The sequence below is a fragment of the Oncorhynchus nerka genome, linkage group LG25 (genome assembly GCF_034236695.1).
Source record: "Oncorhynchus nerka isolate Pitt River linkage group LG25, Oner_Uvic_2.0, whole genome shotgun sequence".
Classification (NCBI taxonomy): Eukaryota; Metazoa; Chordata; class Actinopteri; order Salmoniformes; family Salmonidae; genus Oncorhynchus; species Oncorhynchus nerka.
In genome coordinates this window covers 49,361,289-49,381,850 of record NC_088420.1, presented here as the reverse complement: position 1 = coordinate 49,381,850, position 20,562 = coordinate 49,361,289, and the positions used below count along the sequence as shown (strand labels likewise).

The window sequence follows — 20,562 nt, the reverse complement described above, 5'->3', positions numbered from 1 at the left end:
GAAAAACGCATAAACAGATTCGGAGAAAAACACACTGCAAACATAAAACAGCACATCCACTGTGTTGTCGTTTTATTGAGGCGGACATATTTACCCAAGTGGCTGCCTCACTGACTAGTCTTGTGTCGCTACACTGTAAATATGTACCCAACAAATCCTGCGCTGGAATTTATAGTCAATTTTCTGCTGGCTTGTAAAGATACTGGGAAAATAAAAGGAGAGACACTGCCATCTATAGGCCAGAAAAGCCACTGAAGATACAGTATATCCAGACTTCAATGCATACCCACACACACAGCATAATCATTCACACTCTGTAAATAGCCTTTATACTTTCTATGCAAAGAAAGCGGACAAATCATGCATTCACATACCCCAGATGTGATTTGGTTATTTAGTTTTTGGCTCCATATGTTGGCTGCAGCACCAATTAATATATCAGCCAAAAGTGAACTAAAACTAGATTCCCTGGAGTTAAAGTAGAAAGGGACTCAATAGCTTTTGTAGTTTTCTCTTCAACTGAAGTTACTGTTCTGGAACGGCAGCATGAAAGGTGATTCACAAAGCACCGAGCAGGAAACAATGTCATAAATCACTCATAAAAGGAATATTACACAGCCGATCAATTATGCATATTAAGATCAAACACAGAAGCCCCTAACAGATGGCAGCTGAACATGACGAGGTGCTCGCTCTCAGCCCCGTGCCGATACTGTTTCACTAGCTCTCTTCCCTGTGCCCATGCTACACATTACATTACATTTTAGTCATTTAGCAGACACTCTTATCCAGAGCGACTTATAGTTAGTGCATTCAACTTCACCCTAAAAGCACCAACTTACAGTATTTCAACTCCTAATAGCAACAATAGGGGTCATTTTTGGATGTGATGGAAAAACACACTTTCAGTCAAACAGTAACCCTTTTTGATTTGATTAACCTTTTGTAACACAAGTAAATTCTTTAAATACCCCATATTCAAAATACACCGTTTTATAAATGTTTAGAAATTATATGTTGATACATCTCACCCATAGCCACTTGTTATGAACATTTGTCTGTTATTCAAAGTGTTGTGTTTCTGTGATACTCAGAGGCTGATAATTTGACGATTGAGCTAGTCTGACATACCGGTATGACCTAAAATGGCCACAGATAAGGCCCATTTAGGTGATATGGGTGCCGGTGACATCAGACATTTAGCTCTAGTTCAAATTTCATCTAAAAGATGCGACTCTCGACTTGGTGTAGACATTGACTAGAACCTAAATATGTATTTACATTTTTTTTAGATATTTTTGAGTTATCGGGGCTGCCACGCCCCCCAGAGGCCAAATCTGGGGTGGATCCACATCTATATATTTTCTGGGTACATAATGTACATCTACCTCTGTACCAAATGTTGGGCTTTTATTGCAAAGTTTACTATTGATTCTGCATTTACATCTTAGGTGTGCTCAACTAGTATACAAAGTAGATATTTCAGGCATTTTAAGACTGAGATGTGTTACACTTCTTATGGTATAGGGGACGGTTGCGTCCCACTTGGGGAAAAAACAGGGAAAATGCAGCGAGGCAAATTCAAATAATGATATACAAATCTAACTTTCATTAAATCACACATGTAAGATACTCAATTAAAGCTACACTCGTTGTGAATCCAGCCAACATGGCAGATTTTAAAAAGCTTTTCGGCGAAAGCATAAGAAGCTATTATCTGATAGCACAACGTCAACAAAGAGAGTAGCATATTTCAACCCTGCAGGCGCTACACAAAACTCTGAAATAAAATATAAATCATGCCTTACCTTTGACGAGCTTCTTTTGTTGGCACTCCAATATGTCCCACAAACATGACAATTGGTCCTTTTGTTCGATTAATTCCGTCCATATATATCCAAATGTCCATTTATTTGACGCGTTTGATCCAGAAAAAAACAGCTGCCAAAAAACGCAACGTCACTACAAAACATTTCAAAAGTTACCTATAAACTTTGCCAAAATATTTCAAACTACTTTTCTAATACAACTTATTTTTAAACGTTAATAATCTATCAAATTGTAGACGGAGCTATCTGTGTTCAATACAGGAAGTAAACAAACCATTCTCCTTCTTACGTCTTGCGCAACTCTCAATAGTGTAACGTTGTTCCAGGATGTGCTTCTTCTTCATTGCACAAATGAATAACCTCAACCAAATTCCAATGACTGGTGACATCCAGTGGAAGCGGTAGGAACTGAAAACCGGTTCCTAAAAAATATCCCTTGGCAAAGACAACTCAGGGAACAGTCAGAGGCAAAAAATAATCTGAACAGTTAGTCCTTGGGGTTTTGCCTGCTACATAAGTTCTCTTATACTCACAGACATGATTCAAACAGTTTTAGAAACTTCAGAGTGTTTTCTATCCACATCTACTAATAATAGGCATATCTTATATTCCTGGAATGAGTAGCAGGAAGTTGAAATTGGGCACGCTATTTATCCAAAAGTGAAAATGCTGCCCCCTATACCTTAAGAGGTTTTAAAAGTCCAATAAAGCCGTTTTTTATCTCAATATCAAATCATTGCTGGGTAACAATGAAGTACCTTAAAATGGTAAACAAATAAACAAAAATAGCTTCTTAGGAAAAGTGTTACGCCCTAGCCATAGATAGGCTTTTATTCTATATTTTGGTTAGGCCAGGGTGCGACTAGGGTGGGCATTCTATGTTCATTTTCTATGTTTTGGATTTCTGTGTTTGGCCGGGTGTGGTTCTCAATCAGAGGCAGCTGTCTATCGTTGTAGTGAGAACCATACTTAGGTAGCCTTTTCCCACCTGTGTGGTGTGGGTAGTTCATTTCTGTTTAGTGTGTTTTGTACCTCAGGTAGCTGTTTCGGTTGTTCTTTTGTTGCTTGTTGTATAGTGTTCAGCTTTACCATTAAAATGACGAACACGTACCACCTTATGCTTTGGTCCTCACCTTCTTCCACCAACGGCCGTTACAAAAAGGCAATTTCTCAAGCAAGAATTTGACTGTCTGGGAGTGGTCCAAGTGGGGAGTGGAAAACTGAAAATGTGCTGTTATTTGCAGAGAGGTTTGAAACTCTTTCTTATTGTTCTTAACTAATTTACTGCTAGGTGATGTCACCATGGAAGACCAAAACTCCATCAAACCAAAACAGGCAGAACTTTCAGGCTGTCTTTTCAAACAGCTCTTACACTAAAAGGGCGTGATCACAGTTTTCAACATTTTACAGTGTTATTAGTATGTGTGTGTATATATATATATATATATATATAGATATAGAGAGAGATATATATATATATAGATAGATAGTAAAAATAAAGAAAAGACCTTGAATGAGTAGATGTCCAAACGTTTGACTGGTACTGTCTGTGTGTGTATATAACTGAGTTTAAATGTATTTGGCCAAGGTGTATGTAAACTTCCGAATTCAACTGTATCTATATATATATATATATATATATATATATATATATATACACACACACACACACACACACAGTTGAAGTCGGAAGTTTACTTACACCTTAGCCAAATACATTTAAACTCAGTTTCTCACAATTCCCCACTTTTAATCCTAGTAAAAATTCCCTGTCTTAGGTCAATTAGGATCATCACTTTATTTTAAGAATTTGAAATATCAGAATAATACTAGAGAGAATGATTTATTTCAGCTTTTATTTCTTTCATCACATTCCCAGTGGGTCAGAAGTTTACATGCACTCAATTAGTATTTGGTAGCATTGCCTTTAAATTGTTTAACTTGGGTCAAATGTGTCGGGTAGCCTTCCACAAGCTTCCCACAATAAATGGGGTGAATTGTGGCCCATTCCTCCTGGCAGAGCTGGTGTAACTGAGTCAAGTTTGTAGGCCTCCTTGCTCGCACACTCTTTTTCAGTTCTGCCCACTAATTTTCCAAAGGATTGAGGTCAGGGCTTTGTGATGGCCACTCCAATACCTTGACTCTGTTGTCCTTAAGTCATTTTGCTACAACGTTGGAAGTATGCTTGAGGTCGTTGTCCATTTGGAAGACCCATTTGTTACCAAGCTTTAACTTCCTAACTGATGTCTTGTGATGTTGCTTCAATATATCCACAATTTTCCTACTTCATGATGCCATCTATTTTGTGAAGTGCACCAGTCCCTCCTGCAGCAAAGCACCCCCACGACATGATGTTGCCACCCCCAAGCTTCACGGTTGGGATGGTGTTCTTCAGCTTGCAAGCCTCCCCCTTTTTCCTCCAAACATAACAATGGTCATTATGGCCAAACAGTTCTATTTTTGTTTCATCAGACCAGAGGACATTTCTCCAAAAAGTACGATATTTGTCCCCATGTGCAGTTGCAAACCGTAGTCTGGCTTTTTTATAGCAGTTTTGGAGCAGTGGCTTCTTCCTTGATGAGCTGCCTTTCAAGTTATGTCAATATAGGACTCGTTTTACTGTGGATATAGATACTTTTGTACCTGTTTCCTCCAGGATCTTCACAAGATCCTTTGCTGTTGTTCTGGGATTGATTTCCACTTTTCGCATCAAAGTACGTTCATCTCTAGGAAACAGAACACGTCTCCTTCCTGAGTGGTATGACGGCTGCGTGGTCCCATGGTGTTTATACTTGCATACTATTGTTTGTACAGATGAATGTGGTATCAGGCGTTTGTAAATTGCTCCCAAGGATGAACCAGACTTGTGGAGGTCTACCATTTTTTTCTGAGGTCTTCGCTGATTTCTTTTGATTTTCCCATGATGTCAAGCAAAGAGGCACTGGGTTTGAAGGTAGGCCTTGAAATACATCCACAGGTACACCTCCAATTGACTCGAATGATGTCAATTAGCCTATCAGAAGCTTCTAAAGCCATGACATTTTCTGGAATTTTCCAAGCTGTTTAAAGGCACAGTCAACTTAGTGTATGTAAACTTCTGACCCACTGGAATTGTGATACAGTCAATTATAACTGAAATAATCTGTCTGTAAACAACTTTTTGGAAAAATGACTTGTGTCATGCAGAAAGTAAATGTCCCAACCGACTTGCCAAAACTATAGTTTTTTAACAAGAAATGTGTTGAGTGGTTGAAAAATGAGTTTTAATGACTCCAACATAAGTGTGTTAACTTCCGACTTCAACTGTATATATTTTGTTACGTTGCACCCTTATTCTAAAATTGATTAAATATTTTTTTTCCCTCATCAATCTACACACAATACTCCATAATGACAAAGCAAAAATCGTTTTTTAGATATTTAGCTAATTTATAATAATAAAACCTCCATAAATATCACATTTACCTAAGTATTCAGACCATTTACTTTGTTGAAGCACCTTTGGCAGCGACTACGGCCTTGAGTCTTCTTGGGTGTGATGCTACAAGCTTGGCACACCTGTATTTGGGGAGTTTCTCCCATTCTTCTCTGCGGTGTTGCTGCACAGCTATTTTCAGGTCTCTCCAGAGATGTTCAGTCGGGTTCAAGTCCAGGCTCTGGCTGGGCCACTCCAGGACATTCAGAGACGGTCCTTGAAGCTACTCCTGCATTGTCTTGGTCGTTGTTTGCTTAGGGTCGTTGTCCTGTTGGAAGGTGAACCTTGGCCCCAGTCTTAGGTCATGAGCGCTCTGGAGCAGGTTTTCATCAATATATGTACAGAGAAACTGGTCTGATATTTACACAGTTTAACACAGGCAAATCATATTTTTGACTGCACTGGGCCTTTAATACCAACTCTGCACCTATACTAACTCCTATTAGAATTACTGTTAGTACTGTTGTACTAACTCCCTTCCGTGGACCTATATTACCCTGTCTTACACTTACTCCTAGCCCAATGTCAATATTGTGTCACTCATAGTCCAACCTGTCTCGTACCATTCCAGTCTCCCAACAAGCCTACGATACCCCAGGAGAGGATCCGGCCCCTGACCAGCCTGGACCACCCCCAGAGTCCCTTCTACGACACTGAGGGAGGCCCTATCACAGCCTTGGCCCGGGTGTTGGTGGAAAGGATAGCCAGAAAGGTACCATCAGCGCCTGGCTCATTCATTCCGCTATCTTTGTCTGTGTCTGCTCCCTCTCGCTGAAGAAATGTGAATGTTCATGCAACATAACTCTCCTCACAGTCACTATACATGTAATGTTGCTTTGGATACATAGCTCTTTGAATGGGCAGTAGACTGACCAGGTGAATCCAGGTGAAAGCTATGATCCCTTATTGATGTAACTTGTTAAATCCACTTAAATCAGTGTAGTTGAAGGGGAGGAGACTGGTTACAGAAGGATTTTTAAGCCTTGAGACAACTGAGACATGGATTGTGCATGTGTGCCATTCAAAGGGTGAATGTGCAAGACAAAAGATTTGAGTGCCTTTGAACAGGGTATGGTCATAGGTGCCAGGAGCACCGGTTTGAGTGTGTCAAGAACTGCAACGCTGTTTCACGCTCAACAGTTTCCCGTGTGTATCAAGAATGGTCCACCACCCAAAGGACATCCAGCCAACTTGACACAACTGTGGGAAGCATTGGAGTCAATACGGTCCAGCATCCATGTGGAACGCTTTTGACACCTTGTACAGCCCATGCCCCAACGACTTGAGGCTGTTCTGAGAGCAAAAAGGAAGTGCAACTCAATATTAAGAAGGTGTTCCTAATGTTTTGTACACTGATCATAGCAAGTCTTTGGAAAACACATAGAACAATTACAATGTGTTTGTCTCCTTCCAATTGAAGCAAATAATTCTTTGAAAAAAGAATCTCTTTTAAACCAACAACCAGATGTCATATTGACCTAACCTCCATTTCACAGAAGATTGTCAAGAAAATAAATTACACATATTCGGGTGTTTACCCTAGTCTCCGATAAGAATGTGATATTAAATGGTAAATTGAGAATCTTGTCAGTGTTTGTGATGTTGAATCATGTTTCTTGTCCACAGGGAGAGCAGTGCAATATTGTCCCGGACACGGTGGACGATATCGTGGCAGATATTGGCCAGGAGGAGAAGGAGGAAGGTGTGGAAGCACTTCATCTCAACCAATTTGGGATGTTCAATTTAAAAGCCACAAGCTCCAGCTGCTGGACTTGCTTTGCCTGAATCCATGTTTAAACTTCCAGATGTCTGTCTGCTGAACACCATCAACACTGCTAGCAGGAGAAATGAACCTGTGGAGTTTGTTTCTAACCACACTCTGCAGTTAACGTCCAATTCTACCTTTGAACCGGGTTCTCTCTAACCTCTTTCTGTTGAGGGCAACACGGTCTGTTTCCTTAACAGGAAGGTCTCTAGAACATTACAATACACGTACTGTGGGTACTGTACAGTAACTATACACTGTGGTTAGAGCAAGATCTGAACTATATGAACTTGCATTGACTTTTAGGCAGTTAGGCGCATTAGTCCATACCTATACAGCAGCAGCACATTCTAAAGCAGTGAAAATATAGGCTTATAAACAAGAAAATTGAGTATTAATACCCCCCCATCCCCATTTACATGATCTCATTAGAATATGACAAGATAGTGACATTTAACCAATGCAGTTATTGTCAGACAAGCTGACCAAGAGGACTTGTCAATGCATTGTCTAATAGAGTATTTCCTCCTCCAGACGACACTCCAGAGACGTGCATCTACTCCAACTGGTCTCCGTGGTCAGCCTGCAGCTCAGCCAGCTGTGACAAGGGCCGGAGGATGAGACAGAGGATGCTGAAGGCCCAGCTGGACCTCAGTGTGCCTTGCCCTCACACCCAGGACTTCAAACCCTGCATGGGGCCCGGCTGCAGCGAGGAGGGTGAGGACTAAGGACAGTGTCACAGGCCTGTTTCTCATTCATAGCACTAATGCATGCAATCACTGGTATATGAGTCAGCTGACAAAGTCGCCTCCGCTTAGACATGAATACAGTTGTTTGCCTGCCTGATAACAATTGGGTGAAACGTCTATGAATTTTTGAGAATTGAAATCCAACAGTTTTGTCTCATTCAGAACATGTTGTTCCATCTCCAATGGCTGTAAAAGAGCTTCCAAAAATTGGAAAGAGACAGTGAATTATATGTTATTGTTTTTAAAGCAGGTCATAAAGAAGAGGTTGTTGGCTAAAGGTTTGTCTGCTACTCTGCAGGCTGAGCTGGTGATCCCTGTGTGGTCGTGTACATGTCATATTGACTAAAGACAGCCATATCCATGTATGGGAACAGGGATTAGGGTTGAAATGGTGTCACGATCCTCCAATTTACTAGCCAAGCACGAGAAAATACATTGTTGCCATTGTTTTCCCTTTCCCTGTTTACATGCTACATATGATGCACAATTAATACCGTTTTGTTGTTGGCATTCAAATACAACATGTAAAGATGGAACTTTGGAGCCTCATCAAGTCCCACAACCAGGTAAAGATCCAAAGACAGGAATATGATATTCCACAAAAGCTTCTTCTTCCTGTAAACAAGACAGATCTGATGGCTGTTCTATTCAGTCAGATTGACATCAACTTTGTTTCTCAGGAACTAACTGGTCCTTTGTCCAATTCTCATCAAAGTTGTCAATTTAGTCCACCATGCCAAAAGGCACATGATCAGTCATGCAGAGTTGTTTGTCTTTCCTCCCTTTCTCTCTACTCGTGCCCTAAATCTCAGATTTGTCAGGGCTTGATAAAGTGTGTTTGAATTGTTCAAGGCTATTGTTTCCCTCCAACACACACTATCGATTAATAGGACCGGCAGCGTATGCTTTTCTTCCTACACGTCACTCCTTTCCTTTCTTGTATCGCTCTGTTAATGTCCGTGGTTGATTGATATTCCTGAAGCTGGACGTGGCCCCTGGGGGCCTCATCAGGTCCACATTTATTTACAGCTCTTATTAATGATCCACTTAGCTCTGCTTTATTAAGCTACACTCACAGCTGCTTCCAATCCGCAGGCAGGCAGTGGGATGGACCAGATGAAAGAGAAATCCATGGAAAGTTCCCCAAAGTTTATCCATCCTCTATGAATTTTGTTTTTGTTTACATGCTCTGTTCCCAGATAATTGGAGAGAGCGGAGTAAGATTAGGTAGGACTAAATCAAATATTTTAGGGTGTGTTACTTGTTACCAGAAGAAGGTGCAGGTGTAATTCAGGTGTCAGCTAGTATTGATGGAATGAATGGACAGAGCTGTTGCATGTTATGGCATGTTAATTACCCTGCTCGTTTTCTCTAGCCTGGTTAAATCAGACTGAATCCTGCACTCACCATTACACAATGGTGACCACAGCCTCCAGTGTGGTTTAACCATGCTTGTCTATGCCTCGTCATTCCCAGAAGCGTCTACCTGTATGATGTCAGAGTGGATCAACTGGTCTCCGTGCAGTGTGTCCTGTGGGATGGGGATGAGGTCTCGGGAGCGCTACATCAAACAGTTCCCGGAGGATGGATCCATCTGCTCTCTGAACACTGAGGAGACGGAGAAGTGTGTGGTCAACGACGACTGCTGTGAGTCTCACTGAAACATGGGGGTACAAGTCTTTGTGACATTAGGATCATATTGTGGATTCAGGCCTACTGTGTTAAAGCTAGAATCCTTAGTTTATGTTGCCCACCCAATCAAAGGATCAGAGAATTAATCTAGTACTGAAAGCATAAGCTACAGCTAGCTAACACTGCAGTGCATAAAATGCGGTTGAGTAGTTGACTCGAAGGAGAAAGACAATAGCTGAATAGTTTTCAACAAATTAATTCCTTCAAAAATGACGGAGAAGCAAAAGAAAGTGTCATTTTTTTAGCTAGCAAATGTAGCTGACTAGATTAGTTACTCAAACTCCTGGCTCAAACCGAGGGATGCTATGTTAGCTAGCTGGCTATGACTATCCAACACAACACTGAAACTCTTCCAAGTCAAGGTAAGCTTTTGGTTTTATTAAATAATTGCCAAAGGGGCCCGCCGGAATAACTGCTTACTGACTATACACTGTAACACAGCGGGGAAATGGCTGCCTAAACATGATCCCCAATCAGAGACAACGATAAACAGCTGCCTCTGATTGGGAACCATATCATGCAAACATTAAAAAAACAATAACCTAGATAGGAACACCTGCCCTAGTCACACCCCGACCTAACCAAAAGAGAGAATAAAAAGGCGCTCTATGGTCAGGGCATGACAGACCACAGGTCCGGCCATGGACCTGGGTAGAATGCTGTGCCTGGACTGGGCATTGGCACAGAGGAAGGCTCTGGCCATGGAGCTGAGTTGGCCGCCGTGCCTGGACATCGGCGCTGAGGAAGACTCCGGCCTTGGCGCGGGACTGGACGCCGTGCCTGGACTGGGCACCGGCGCAGAGGAAGGCTCCTGCCATGGAGCGGGACTGGCCGCCGTGCCTGGGCTGGGCACCGGCGCAGAGGGAGGCTCCTGCCATGGAGCTGAGTTGGCCTCCGTGCCTGGACTGGGCATCGGCGCAGAGGAAGGCTCCGGCCTTGGCGCGGGACTGGACGCCGTGCCTGGACTAGGTACCGGCGCAGAGGGAGGCTCCTGCCATAGAGCGGGACTGGCCGTCGTGCCTGGGCTGGGCACCGGCGCAGAGGAAAGCTCCGGCCTAGGAGTGGAACTGGACACCATGCCTGGACTGGGCACCGGCGCAGAGGGAGGCTCCTTGCCATGGAGCAGGACTGGACGCCGTGCCTGGACTGGGCCCCGGCGCAGAATAAGGCTCCAGCCTGTGGACCGTCGTAGGAGGTTCCGGACTGTGGACCGTCGTAGGAGGCTCCGCTGAACGCCGCCCGAACAAGGAGTGGCACCAACTTCGGCGGAAGTCGTGACAAACACATTTGGTGTGTCATCATAGTGGTCTCTGACTTGTGGTCAGACTCGCTCAGGTGGAACAAACTTAAACTTGCGCCTTTTTTCAATGCTGATTTGAATGTCATTGAGAAAACAGAGACGTGTCAAAGTCCTTTATGACCGTATGTACCTCTGTGATGAATGGTTAGTGCCCTTTGTATAGCCATGTGCATAATGGTCATGTGAGGTGAAATGTGTAAATATTTTGGCATGTTTGACCTGATAAAGATCCTTGTGTATGGAAACATTGTCAATAAAGGTGGTAATTGCGCGCATATTCAGTGTGCGGGCCTTTCTGTTCTTTTGAAGTATACTTCCTTAGCCCTGCTGCTATATGCCAACAGGCTTATTCAGTCAGTGTGTTAATGAAACCAAGTTTCTCAAGTAATGTTAATAACAGTAATCGCAAGCCGCCATAACAAAGAACCATCCCATTGTATGGGCGTGTATCTGTCCCTGTCCCTTCCATTAGCCCCCAGTAGCTGTGTGGTGACGGAGTGGGGTGAGTGGGATCCCTGCAGCACCACCTGTGGGCTGGGCATGAAGCAACGTGAGCGCATGGTGAAGATGCCCCCCTCGGATGGTTCCATGTGCAAAGTGGAGGTGGCAGAGGTGGAGAAATGCATGATGCCTGAGTGCCGTGAGTAACGCCCCCCACACCCACTCAACACCTGCCTCATCCCGCAGGTCCCGGGCTACAGGCCAGAGACACTACATCTAAAAGCACTGTGACAGGCAGCCTTGTTCAGCCATCTGCCAAGGGGCATCTGTAGTTTTTATGTATCTCGATCCAACAGGCTAGGTACACACTAAAATTGACAGTATATCTCAGAGGAGAGAAGGCATGAAAATACACTGTGTACAAAACGTTAAGGACACCTGCTCTTTCCATGACATACACTGACCAGGTGAATCCAGGTGAAAGCTACAGTACAGTATGATCCCTTATTGATGTCACTTGTTAAAACCACTTCAATCAGTGTAGATGAAGAGGTGGAGACCAGTTAAAAAATATATTTTTAAGCCTTAAGACAATAGAGAGATAGATTGTGTATGTGTGCCATTCAGAGGGTGAATGGGCAAGACAAAATATTTAAGTGCCTTTAAACGGGGTATGGTAGTAGCTGCCAGGCGCACCAGTTTGTGTCAAGAACTGCAACGCTGCTGGGTTTTTCACGCTCAAAAGTTTCCCCGTGTGTAAGAATGGTCCACCACCCAAAGGACATCCAGTGAAGCATTGGTGTCAAAATGGGACAGCATCCCTGTGGAACGCTTTCGACTCCTTGTAGAGTCCATTTCCTGAATAATTGAGGCTGTTCTGAGGGCAAAAGGGGGAGGGGAGACTCAGTATTAGGAAGGTGTCCTTAATGTTTTGTACATCCAGTGTATAGTCACCCAATAAAATCATTTTAAGTCCCAGGTATGAAAAACAGCAGATGAAGGTAGCAGAAATGAAATGTTGTATGTTGAAACTACCGAACAGCAGTTGATCTGAAGAGCAGGGGACATTATGTAATTATGTGCAGACTGACAGTCCCATGCTTGGATTATCTATCCTTGCAGACTCTATCCCGTGTATGCTGTCTCCGTGGTCCGACTGGAGCGACTGCAGTGTGACATGCGGGAAGGGAGTGCGTACACGCCAACGCATGCTCAAGTCTCCAGACTTGGGGGAGTGTACTGAGGAGCTGGAACAGGTGGAGCGGTGTATGCAGCCGGAGTGTCGTAAGTGTCACCATCAGATGTTGCCATGCTGTTTACCACTACCATCAACTCCAAAACAGAGTGTGATCACTAGAAACTAGTGCCCAACTTTGTGCATAATATTTCAAATTCATATGTTTGTTTGTTTTAGCACTGTCATAGCCTGGTCCCAGATTGTATAGCTGAGTCCTATGGTTTGTTTTGCATAGCAATAGCCTGTGTGTTGCCAAAAAGGTGTTGAGACTTAGGCTCACAGACAGACATAGTGGAAGTCAGACACCAGGCAGATTTCCGTCATGGAGGATTTGACATCTTCCGTCTCCTTATACTTTGACATTTAAAGCGGAGCTCCATTATTTATATTCTAATCGGGTTCCTTGCAAAGTAAAAAACAAATGTTCTGCAACAAACACACAATTGTTCCCTGCAAAGTAATAACAAAAATACAGTCGTATTATTCCATGAATGATGCAGTCAAATGTGAAAATGGATTATGGAAAGAATTATTGAAACGAGAAAGAGTTTTCTGGTTTTCAGGCAGACTAATATAACATATGAAAAGATGACCATTTAGTCCTTATCAATTAACATTTCTTTTTGTTCCTCTGGTTGAAATGAAAACCATACCAGTCCCCTACTGGACAATATAATCCCTCAGCGTCGGGTTGACTTGCAATAATAATACACAGCTAAGTTTATGTCGCTTAAATTAAAGAGTTTTCATCATTGTCAGTTAAGTAAGTAGTTGTCCAATGAGCATGAATAGAGACATTAGCAAGTAGCTTTTCACTCAACCTTTCAATACCCCCAAACCCCTTTCCTATCTCTCCCCAGCTACGGACTGCATGGTATCAGAGTGGACGGAGTGGTCTGAGTGTAATAAGTCCTGCGGTAAAGGCCACACCATCAGGACGCGCATGGTGAAGCTGGAGCCCCAGTTTGGAGGGGAGCCTTGCCCCGAGACAGTCCAGAGGAAGAAGTGTAAGATCAGGAAGTGCAAAAGGGGCTCCAGGGCCAGCGAGGAGAGGAAGAGGCGGCGGGGGGGAGAGGTGGGCGTTGGGAAAGAGAAGAGAAGAGGCAAACAGCAAGAACGAGATGCAGCAGTGGAGGAACAGCCCGGTCAGTCATCATCATCAACTTTATATATACTGTATACAGTGCCTTGCAAAAGTATTCATCCCCTTGGCGTTTTTCCTATTTGGTTGCATTACAACCTGTATTTTAAAAATAGATTTTTATTTGGATTCCATGTAATGGACATGCTACACAAAATAGTCCAAATTGGTGAAGCAAAATGGAAAAAAATAATTCTAAAAAATAAAGTGGTGCGTGCATTTGTATTCACCCGCTTTTTTATTTTAATTTTTTACCTTTATCAGTTAGTAAGTCAGTTAAGAACAAATTCTTATTTTCAATGACGGCCTAGGAACAGTGGGTTAACTGCCTGTTCAGGGGCAGAACGACAGATTTGTACCTTGTCAGCTCGGGGGTTTGAACTTGCAACCTTCCGGTTGCTAGTCCAATGCTCTAACCACTAGGCTACGCTGCCGCCCATAGCTTTGCTATGAAGCCCCTAAATAAGATCTGGTGCGACCAATTACCTTCAGAAGTCACATAATTAGATTATGCACAGGTGGACTTTATTTAAGTGTCACATGATCTCAGTATATATACACACACCTGTTCTGAAAGGCCCCAGAGTCTGCAACACCACAAAGCAAGGGGCACCACCAAGCAAGTGGCACCATGAAGACCAAGGAGCTCTCCAAACAGGTCAGCGACAAAGTTGTGGAGAAGTACAGATCAGGGTTGGGTTATAAAAAAATATATATACGAAACTTTGAACATCCAACGGAGCACCATTAAATCCATTGTAAAAAAAAAAAAAAAAGAATATGGCACCACAACAAACCTGCCAAGAGAGAGCCGTCCACCAAAACTCACGGGCCAGGCAAGGAGTGCATTAATCAGAGGCAACAAAGAGCCTAAAGATAACCCTGAAGGAGCTGCAAAGCTCCACAGCGGAGATTTGAGTATCTGTCCACAGGACCACTTTAAGCCGCACACTCCACAGAGCTGGGCTTTACAGAAGAGTGGCTGGGGAAAAAAACATTGCTTAAAGATACTCTGGTCACCAAGGAAAACGCTATGTCTGGCGCAAACCCAACACCTCTCATCACCCCGAGGTCATCATCACCACGGTGAAGCATGGAGGTGGCAGAATCATGCTGTGGGGATGTTTTTCATCGGCAGGGACTGGGAAACTGGTCAGAATGAAGGAATGATGTATGGCGCTAAATACAGGGAAATTCTTGAGGGCAACCTGTTTCAGTCTTCCAGAGATTTGAGACCGGGACTGAGGTTCACCTTCCAGCAGGACAATGACCCTAAGCATACTGCTAAAGCAACACTCGAGTGGTTTAAGGGGAAACATTTAAATGTCTTGGAATGGCCTAGTCAAAGCCGAGACCTCAATCCAATTGAGAATCTGTGGTATGACTTAAAGATTGCTTTACACCATCGGAATCCATCCAACTTGAAAGGAGCTGGAGCAGTTTTGCCTTGAAGAATGGGCAAAAATCCAAGTGGCTAGATGTGCCAAGCTTACAGAGACATACCCCAAGAGACTTGCAGTTGTAATAGCTGAAAAAGGTGTCTCTACAAAGTTTTGACTTCAAAGTGGTAGGCATGTTGTGTAAATCAAATGATACAAAACCCCCAAAAATCTATTTCAATTCCAGATTGTAATGCAACAATCCTGCCAAGGAGGGAGAATACTTTCGCAAGCCACTGTATATACATTTGTTATTATCATCTTCATCACTGTCTTCATCATTATCATCGTTTTCATCAAGACCATCTTCATCACCTCTATTGTCATTTCCTCTTTCAGCCATGATCCACATTTGGATTAATGTCATTGTCAAGCCATGCTTGATTCATGATTTATACACCACCTTGATGTATCCTTTATATCCCAAATATAAAGGGCAAAACATTCATAGGACAAGTCATTGACGATGATTTCACAGTCACTCATCATTAATTCTCCATGAGTCCCACTGAGATATCCGTTGTAGCTCTGAATGTAAATAGACATATCTCAGTCAAGGGTCAAGGGGCCCATGCAGCTCACTCTCAATCGCCCCGCCCAATGCTTGAGACGATCAACTCTGCCCCCTCCTCCCTCCCTCTCTGCCTTGCCAGCCGGGTGCAGTGCGATTGCTGTGTTAGAGTGGCTACACTCAATGCTGATCAGCCCTGTCAGGGTGATACAGTGACTAGTCCAGCTCACAGATGGCCGTCCTGATGAGCAGGTAGAGGCCAAATAGTCAGGGTGGGCTTTGGACTGCTGCCTCCCAACAGAGACAGGGACAGGCCTCTTTAACCTGGGGCTAATGAGCTGTAGACAGTGACAAATACCCCCACCGTGGTATATCCTCTAGGGTTGCTAGGCAGCATTACCCCCCAGCACTTACCATGCATAATCAGTAATAATGGGAAATGGAGGCCGGACAGGGACTCCTTGTTCTTACACTGTCAATTTATGACAGATCAATCCGTTATGAATGATGATGATTGGTCATGCAATGGAGGCTTGAACATTGCACATTTGATAGGTCTCACTTGTGATCACTCACATTGAAGTTGAAGTTCACTTTATTTGATTCAAATCTCTATTGTGAATGTAAATTGCATGTTATAGAAGAGTTCAGACACTTTTTCTTTGCGATTTCACTTGGTTTGGAACAACTTACCCCCCATCAGCGGAACACTTCCTCGTGCTCGTTCTGCAGTGCCAGGGCTTGGATAAAATATGAACAAAAGCTCAAAAATATAAAAAAAAATACACCAACGCTCTCAGTATAGTGATGCAGGTCTGCAGACTTTGTCTGTAACTTTCCATTTTGGACCGACTTTTGGAAACCCTGCAGTACACTATATTTGCTTGTTTTTTCACCTAAACTTTAATTAGGCAAACTATTCGAATTTTAGCAACCAGGAAATGGCGTGATGATTTCTGCATAGTGAGTCTTTAACTGATATGCCATATTCAATTAGTATATTACTAAACGGGATGGATTTGGCAAACTAAAGAAAGTCATCTGAAACACTCCTCTCCTCATGTCATTGACTTGTTCCTACAGGTTGCAAGATGAGGCCCTGGTCCAATTGGACAGACTGTACCAAACACTGCGGCGGGGGGATCCAGGAGCGCTTCATGACGGTGAAGAAGAGAGCTAAGAACACCCCGGCACAGGTCACCAGCTGCAAGGACAGGAAGGAGATCCGCGCCTGTAAAGTCCATCCCTGCTAGGGGGCGCTGCTGTTTATCTGTGTTTCTCTGTGATATTATACGATGCACTCTGTTAGGGTTGGGGGGAGGAAGGAGAAGCAGACTCAGTCAGTGTTGATTTAGCCAAGGTTGGCAGTCGGTGTGGTGGAGACAGTCCACCTGTGTATTGGATGGAGATAAGAGATGCTCCAGAGATGCCATTACTGTAAGCATTTAGTGGATCACTGGGCTGAGGACGAGACCAGCGTCAGTCATTAGTCTTCTAGTAGCCTCATCACTCAGCAGGCCTATGTATTACTATGTAACCAACACTATACAGTACACCACAACTTCACAACCACACACAATACAACACGTTTTTTTAACAATGTTATTTTTGTCTTTATACTACCGTTGTATTGGCTTCACTAGCTAGCAGTGATGACACACTTTCACTCTTGCATGTCTAACGTTTCTCAGTCGGAAGACTTCACTTCACTGGTTGTGGCCCTAGACTTTAATCTGGCCACAGTTTGTGATGATCACCATGTTTAAAAAGGGCAGTTGCAAATCTTAGAGTCGCATTAGCCCAGGCCTCTAGCCTAGGGCGTCACAAGGAATTAGCTTTTGGCATTTTCTTCCTGCCCCAAATGTTTTTATCCGGGTCACTCCAGCATTCCTGTATCATTAAGGCAGGTCTCCAAACATCACTGCCCTGTTGATTTGGGCATAATAACCCTGTTGTATGAACCACAATACTCCATAAAGTTTGTACAAAGTAGCTCTGTATACACAGTGACTTTTTCGAAAATAAGTGTTGATTGTAATGAAACGTTATTAAATGAAAATACCAACCAAGTAATTTATAAAAAAAAATATTGTATCCTGTGGTTAGTTTGTTAATTTGACAATTGTATTCCAAAACAAAGCACAGGTGAACAATCATTCCAGGTTTTTGTATGCCTCAAATAGATTATTATTTTCAAGACAAGAATGTGTAGGGACTTTTTATTCCATTGTAATACATGTAGAGGCTTAAACATAGAGATGCCTCATTGAGAGGGCAGCGATTGTGTGCATCATTAGATATTGTGTTCTTTTTGTTGTGTATTTTGATAAAAATGTCAGCCAAGTCTTGCCAAACTCATTTTTAGATGTTCTCGCTCTGTTTTTTTCTGTCCTCTCTCTTTCTTTCTTTTTGCCTCTACACCATATCACACCATATTTTGGAATAAATAACCTTTACAATAAAAGTACATGTGAGAAATAATTCTGAATGTCTTTTTGCTCATGTCACACTTTCTTTTGACAGAGCATGTATTGTACTTTCAATGTCTGCCTTGACTGTAGGCACAATGTGAATCCACTAGGTGGCGACCATGAAAAGGAAATTGAGAGGAAGAAGGACCTTGCAACTTAGCCAATTGTCTGAAATGACCTAGCTCAATCATACAGCACTTGTATATTATTGTAAAAGCCATTGTTTCATATTGCTCTCAATGAGATAGTCATTAACTTTGACAGTGAGTACCCAGCTCCAGGGTTCGAGAGATGAACTACCTCCCAGCTGCACTGTATAAGATCAACCAACAGGGAGAGAAAGAGCACTGTTTATTTATAAATGTTCTTCTACCACTGTCAAATCAGCCATGTCCCTCAGTTACTGCTCAACCACAGGTTTAACCAGGGCTGTGATAGATTTAAGAGAACCAATAGCAGATGGACTTTTAAAAAACAATCTCTCATTTGGCTTTCTTCATCACAAAAGGTTTGTTTTTCATTTCAATTCAATGTCAAACCATAGAGAGAAATAAACAGTTGCATTCCTTTCTTGAATTTCAAAAGGGGAAGAACACACTTGTTTTTCAATAAGGTAACCATACAATGTGTCTTTATATAAATTAGTTTCAGCTATAATGGCCACTGAGTGGATTGCCTGGTTAGTGTTAAAGCCAGCCACTGTAGCCATGGTAACAAATACAGAGGCCTACATTGTACACTCATAAAATATTTACTATGAATTATTGGTGTTGAAAATCCACATTTTCCCGGGCGTTGCTACGGGATCCTTGAATGAGCTATCGGACAGAAACGTTAGGGTCTGTCTCTATGGGCCGAGGCGGTTGCAATGCACCTAGTCTTGCGATTCTGGGACATTTCTAAATGTTGTAATTTCCGTGATTGAATTGAAGTTATTGCAAATGTACTAGGCTGTTTCTCGGTCCGAGAACCTTCTAGAGCCACATAACTCACCACACACTATCGACCTGAGCTCTAGAACAGTTTTCTAAAGTTTCAGAACTCTAGGTCTGACGGTTCTTTAATAGTTCGAACAAAGGTAACTATTGCAGGCTTTGTCTTTCTCTACGCACTACACTGCGTCCCTCCGTCCAAGCTGTGTGTGTGTGTGTGTGTGTGTGAGCTTTTCTTGGGAATTTTATGGGAGACATGATTGATTTACAGTTCATGAGAGTTGCCTAATCACACATATGACGTTTTGGAAAGATCAGACTTTTTTAACCCTTCGAAACAGCCCTATGACACCAATTATGGCACTTCCGGTTGGCACAGGAAGCTAAAAGTAAACACTTTAACCACTTCCGGTTGCTCCAGGAAGCTTAGAATCAACACAGGTAGATCTCATAGTGGCCTGATGGATTGTCATCGAAGACAGGTTCATAAGACATTCATAACCCACATAGGCTTCAGGTTGAATTTAGGGGTGCAGGCAATGTATTCCTATGGGGAGAGAAGTCATTGAAAACTGTTTGATGTAAACACCTTCTTTTAACTGTTCAGGGTTAATGCCACACGGTCAAGGTTAGGCTTGCATAGATTGGGAGGACCTCGAGAACATCCCTGAGGTCAAATTTAGCTTCTCACCCTAAAGGTTGTCCCACGGTCACTCAAAAGCAAATTAAATTTAGGGCCAGGCTTCATTTTGGGCCTACTTTTTCTCATGGTCGTTGCACTTAGACCGAGCGAGCTACGGTCAAGCGGGGCATATCGTTGAACTCGGCACAGCCTAGAGATTATGGTAATGCCATTGCAGGCTCTGAGTGTCTTTAAGCACTGCACTTTGTCACTCCATCCTTGCTGTGTGTGTGTGTTTGTGTGTGTGAGTGAGAGAGAGCTTTTCTTTGACATCTGTTGGGAGAAATGACTGATTTACAGTTCATGAGAGTTGCTTAACTTGTTCACGCTACCACGTTCCCCTAGGGCACCCCCCACACTCAACTCAAAAGATGGTGCACAGAATGCAAAAATATTCTTAGAAATATTTAACCTCCACACATTAACAAGTCCAATAGCTCAAATGAAAGATAAACACCTTGTTCATCTACCCAGCGAGTCAGATTTCTAAAATGTTTTAAGGCGAAAACATAGCACATATTTATGTCAAACCACCACCAGACACAGCCAATATATAGCCATTTTGTTGAACAAAAGATGCAATCACAAACGCAGGATTAAAAGAAAAATAATTCACTAACCTTTTGAAAATCTTCATCAGATGACAGTAATAGGACATGTTACACAGTACATTTATGTTTTTTTTCAATAATATGCTATTTATATCCATAAATCACCGTTTACATTGACGCCATGTTCAGAAAATGCTAAACAATGTCCGGAGAAATTATATATAACTCCGCCAGATAACGCCAGATAACAGCAATACACATCATAAACTTAGACTAAATATACATGTTCTACATATAGTTAGAAAGATACACTGCTTCTTAATGCAATCGCTTTGTCACATTTCTTT

At 42.6% G+C, this 20,562-nt stretch overlaps 1 protein-coding gene across 1 annotated transcript in view; it reads left to right on the top strand.

The window, feature by feature from the left end:
• The window catches only part of LOC115109622 (spondin-1-like), a 132,548-nt gene extending 114,488 nt beyond the window's left edge, over nt 1–18,060 (top strand). The window contains exons 9-16 of the mRNA XM_029634772.2: nt 5,876–6,016; nt 6,931–7,006; nt 7,604–7,786; nt 9,295–9,465; nt 11,283–11,450; nt 12,374–12,535; nt 13,349–13,633; nt 16,663–18,060. Of these exons, the coding sequence (XP_029490632.1) occupies nt 5,876–6,016; nt 6,931–7,006; nt 7,604–7,786; nt 9,295–9,465; nt 11,283–11,450; nt 12,374–12,535; nt 13,349–13,633; nt 16,663–16,832 (1,356 nt within the window). The 3' untranslated portion in view covers nt 16,833–18,060. The remainder of the gene's footprint in view (nt 1–5,875; nt 6,017–6,930; nt 7,007–7,603; nt 7,787–9,294; nt 9,466–11,282; nt 11,451–12,373; nt 12,536–13,348; nt 13,634–16,662) is intronic.
• The last annotated feature ends 2,502 nt before the right edge of the window (nt 18,061–20,562 follow it).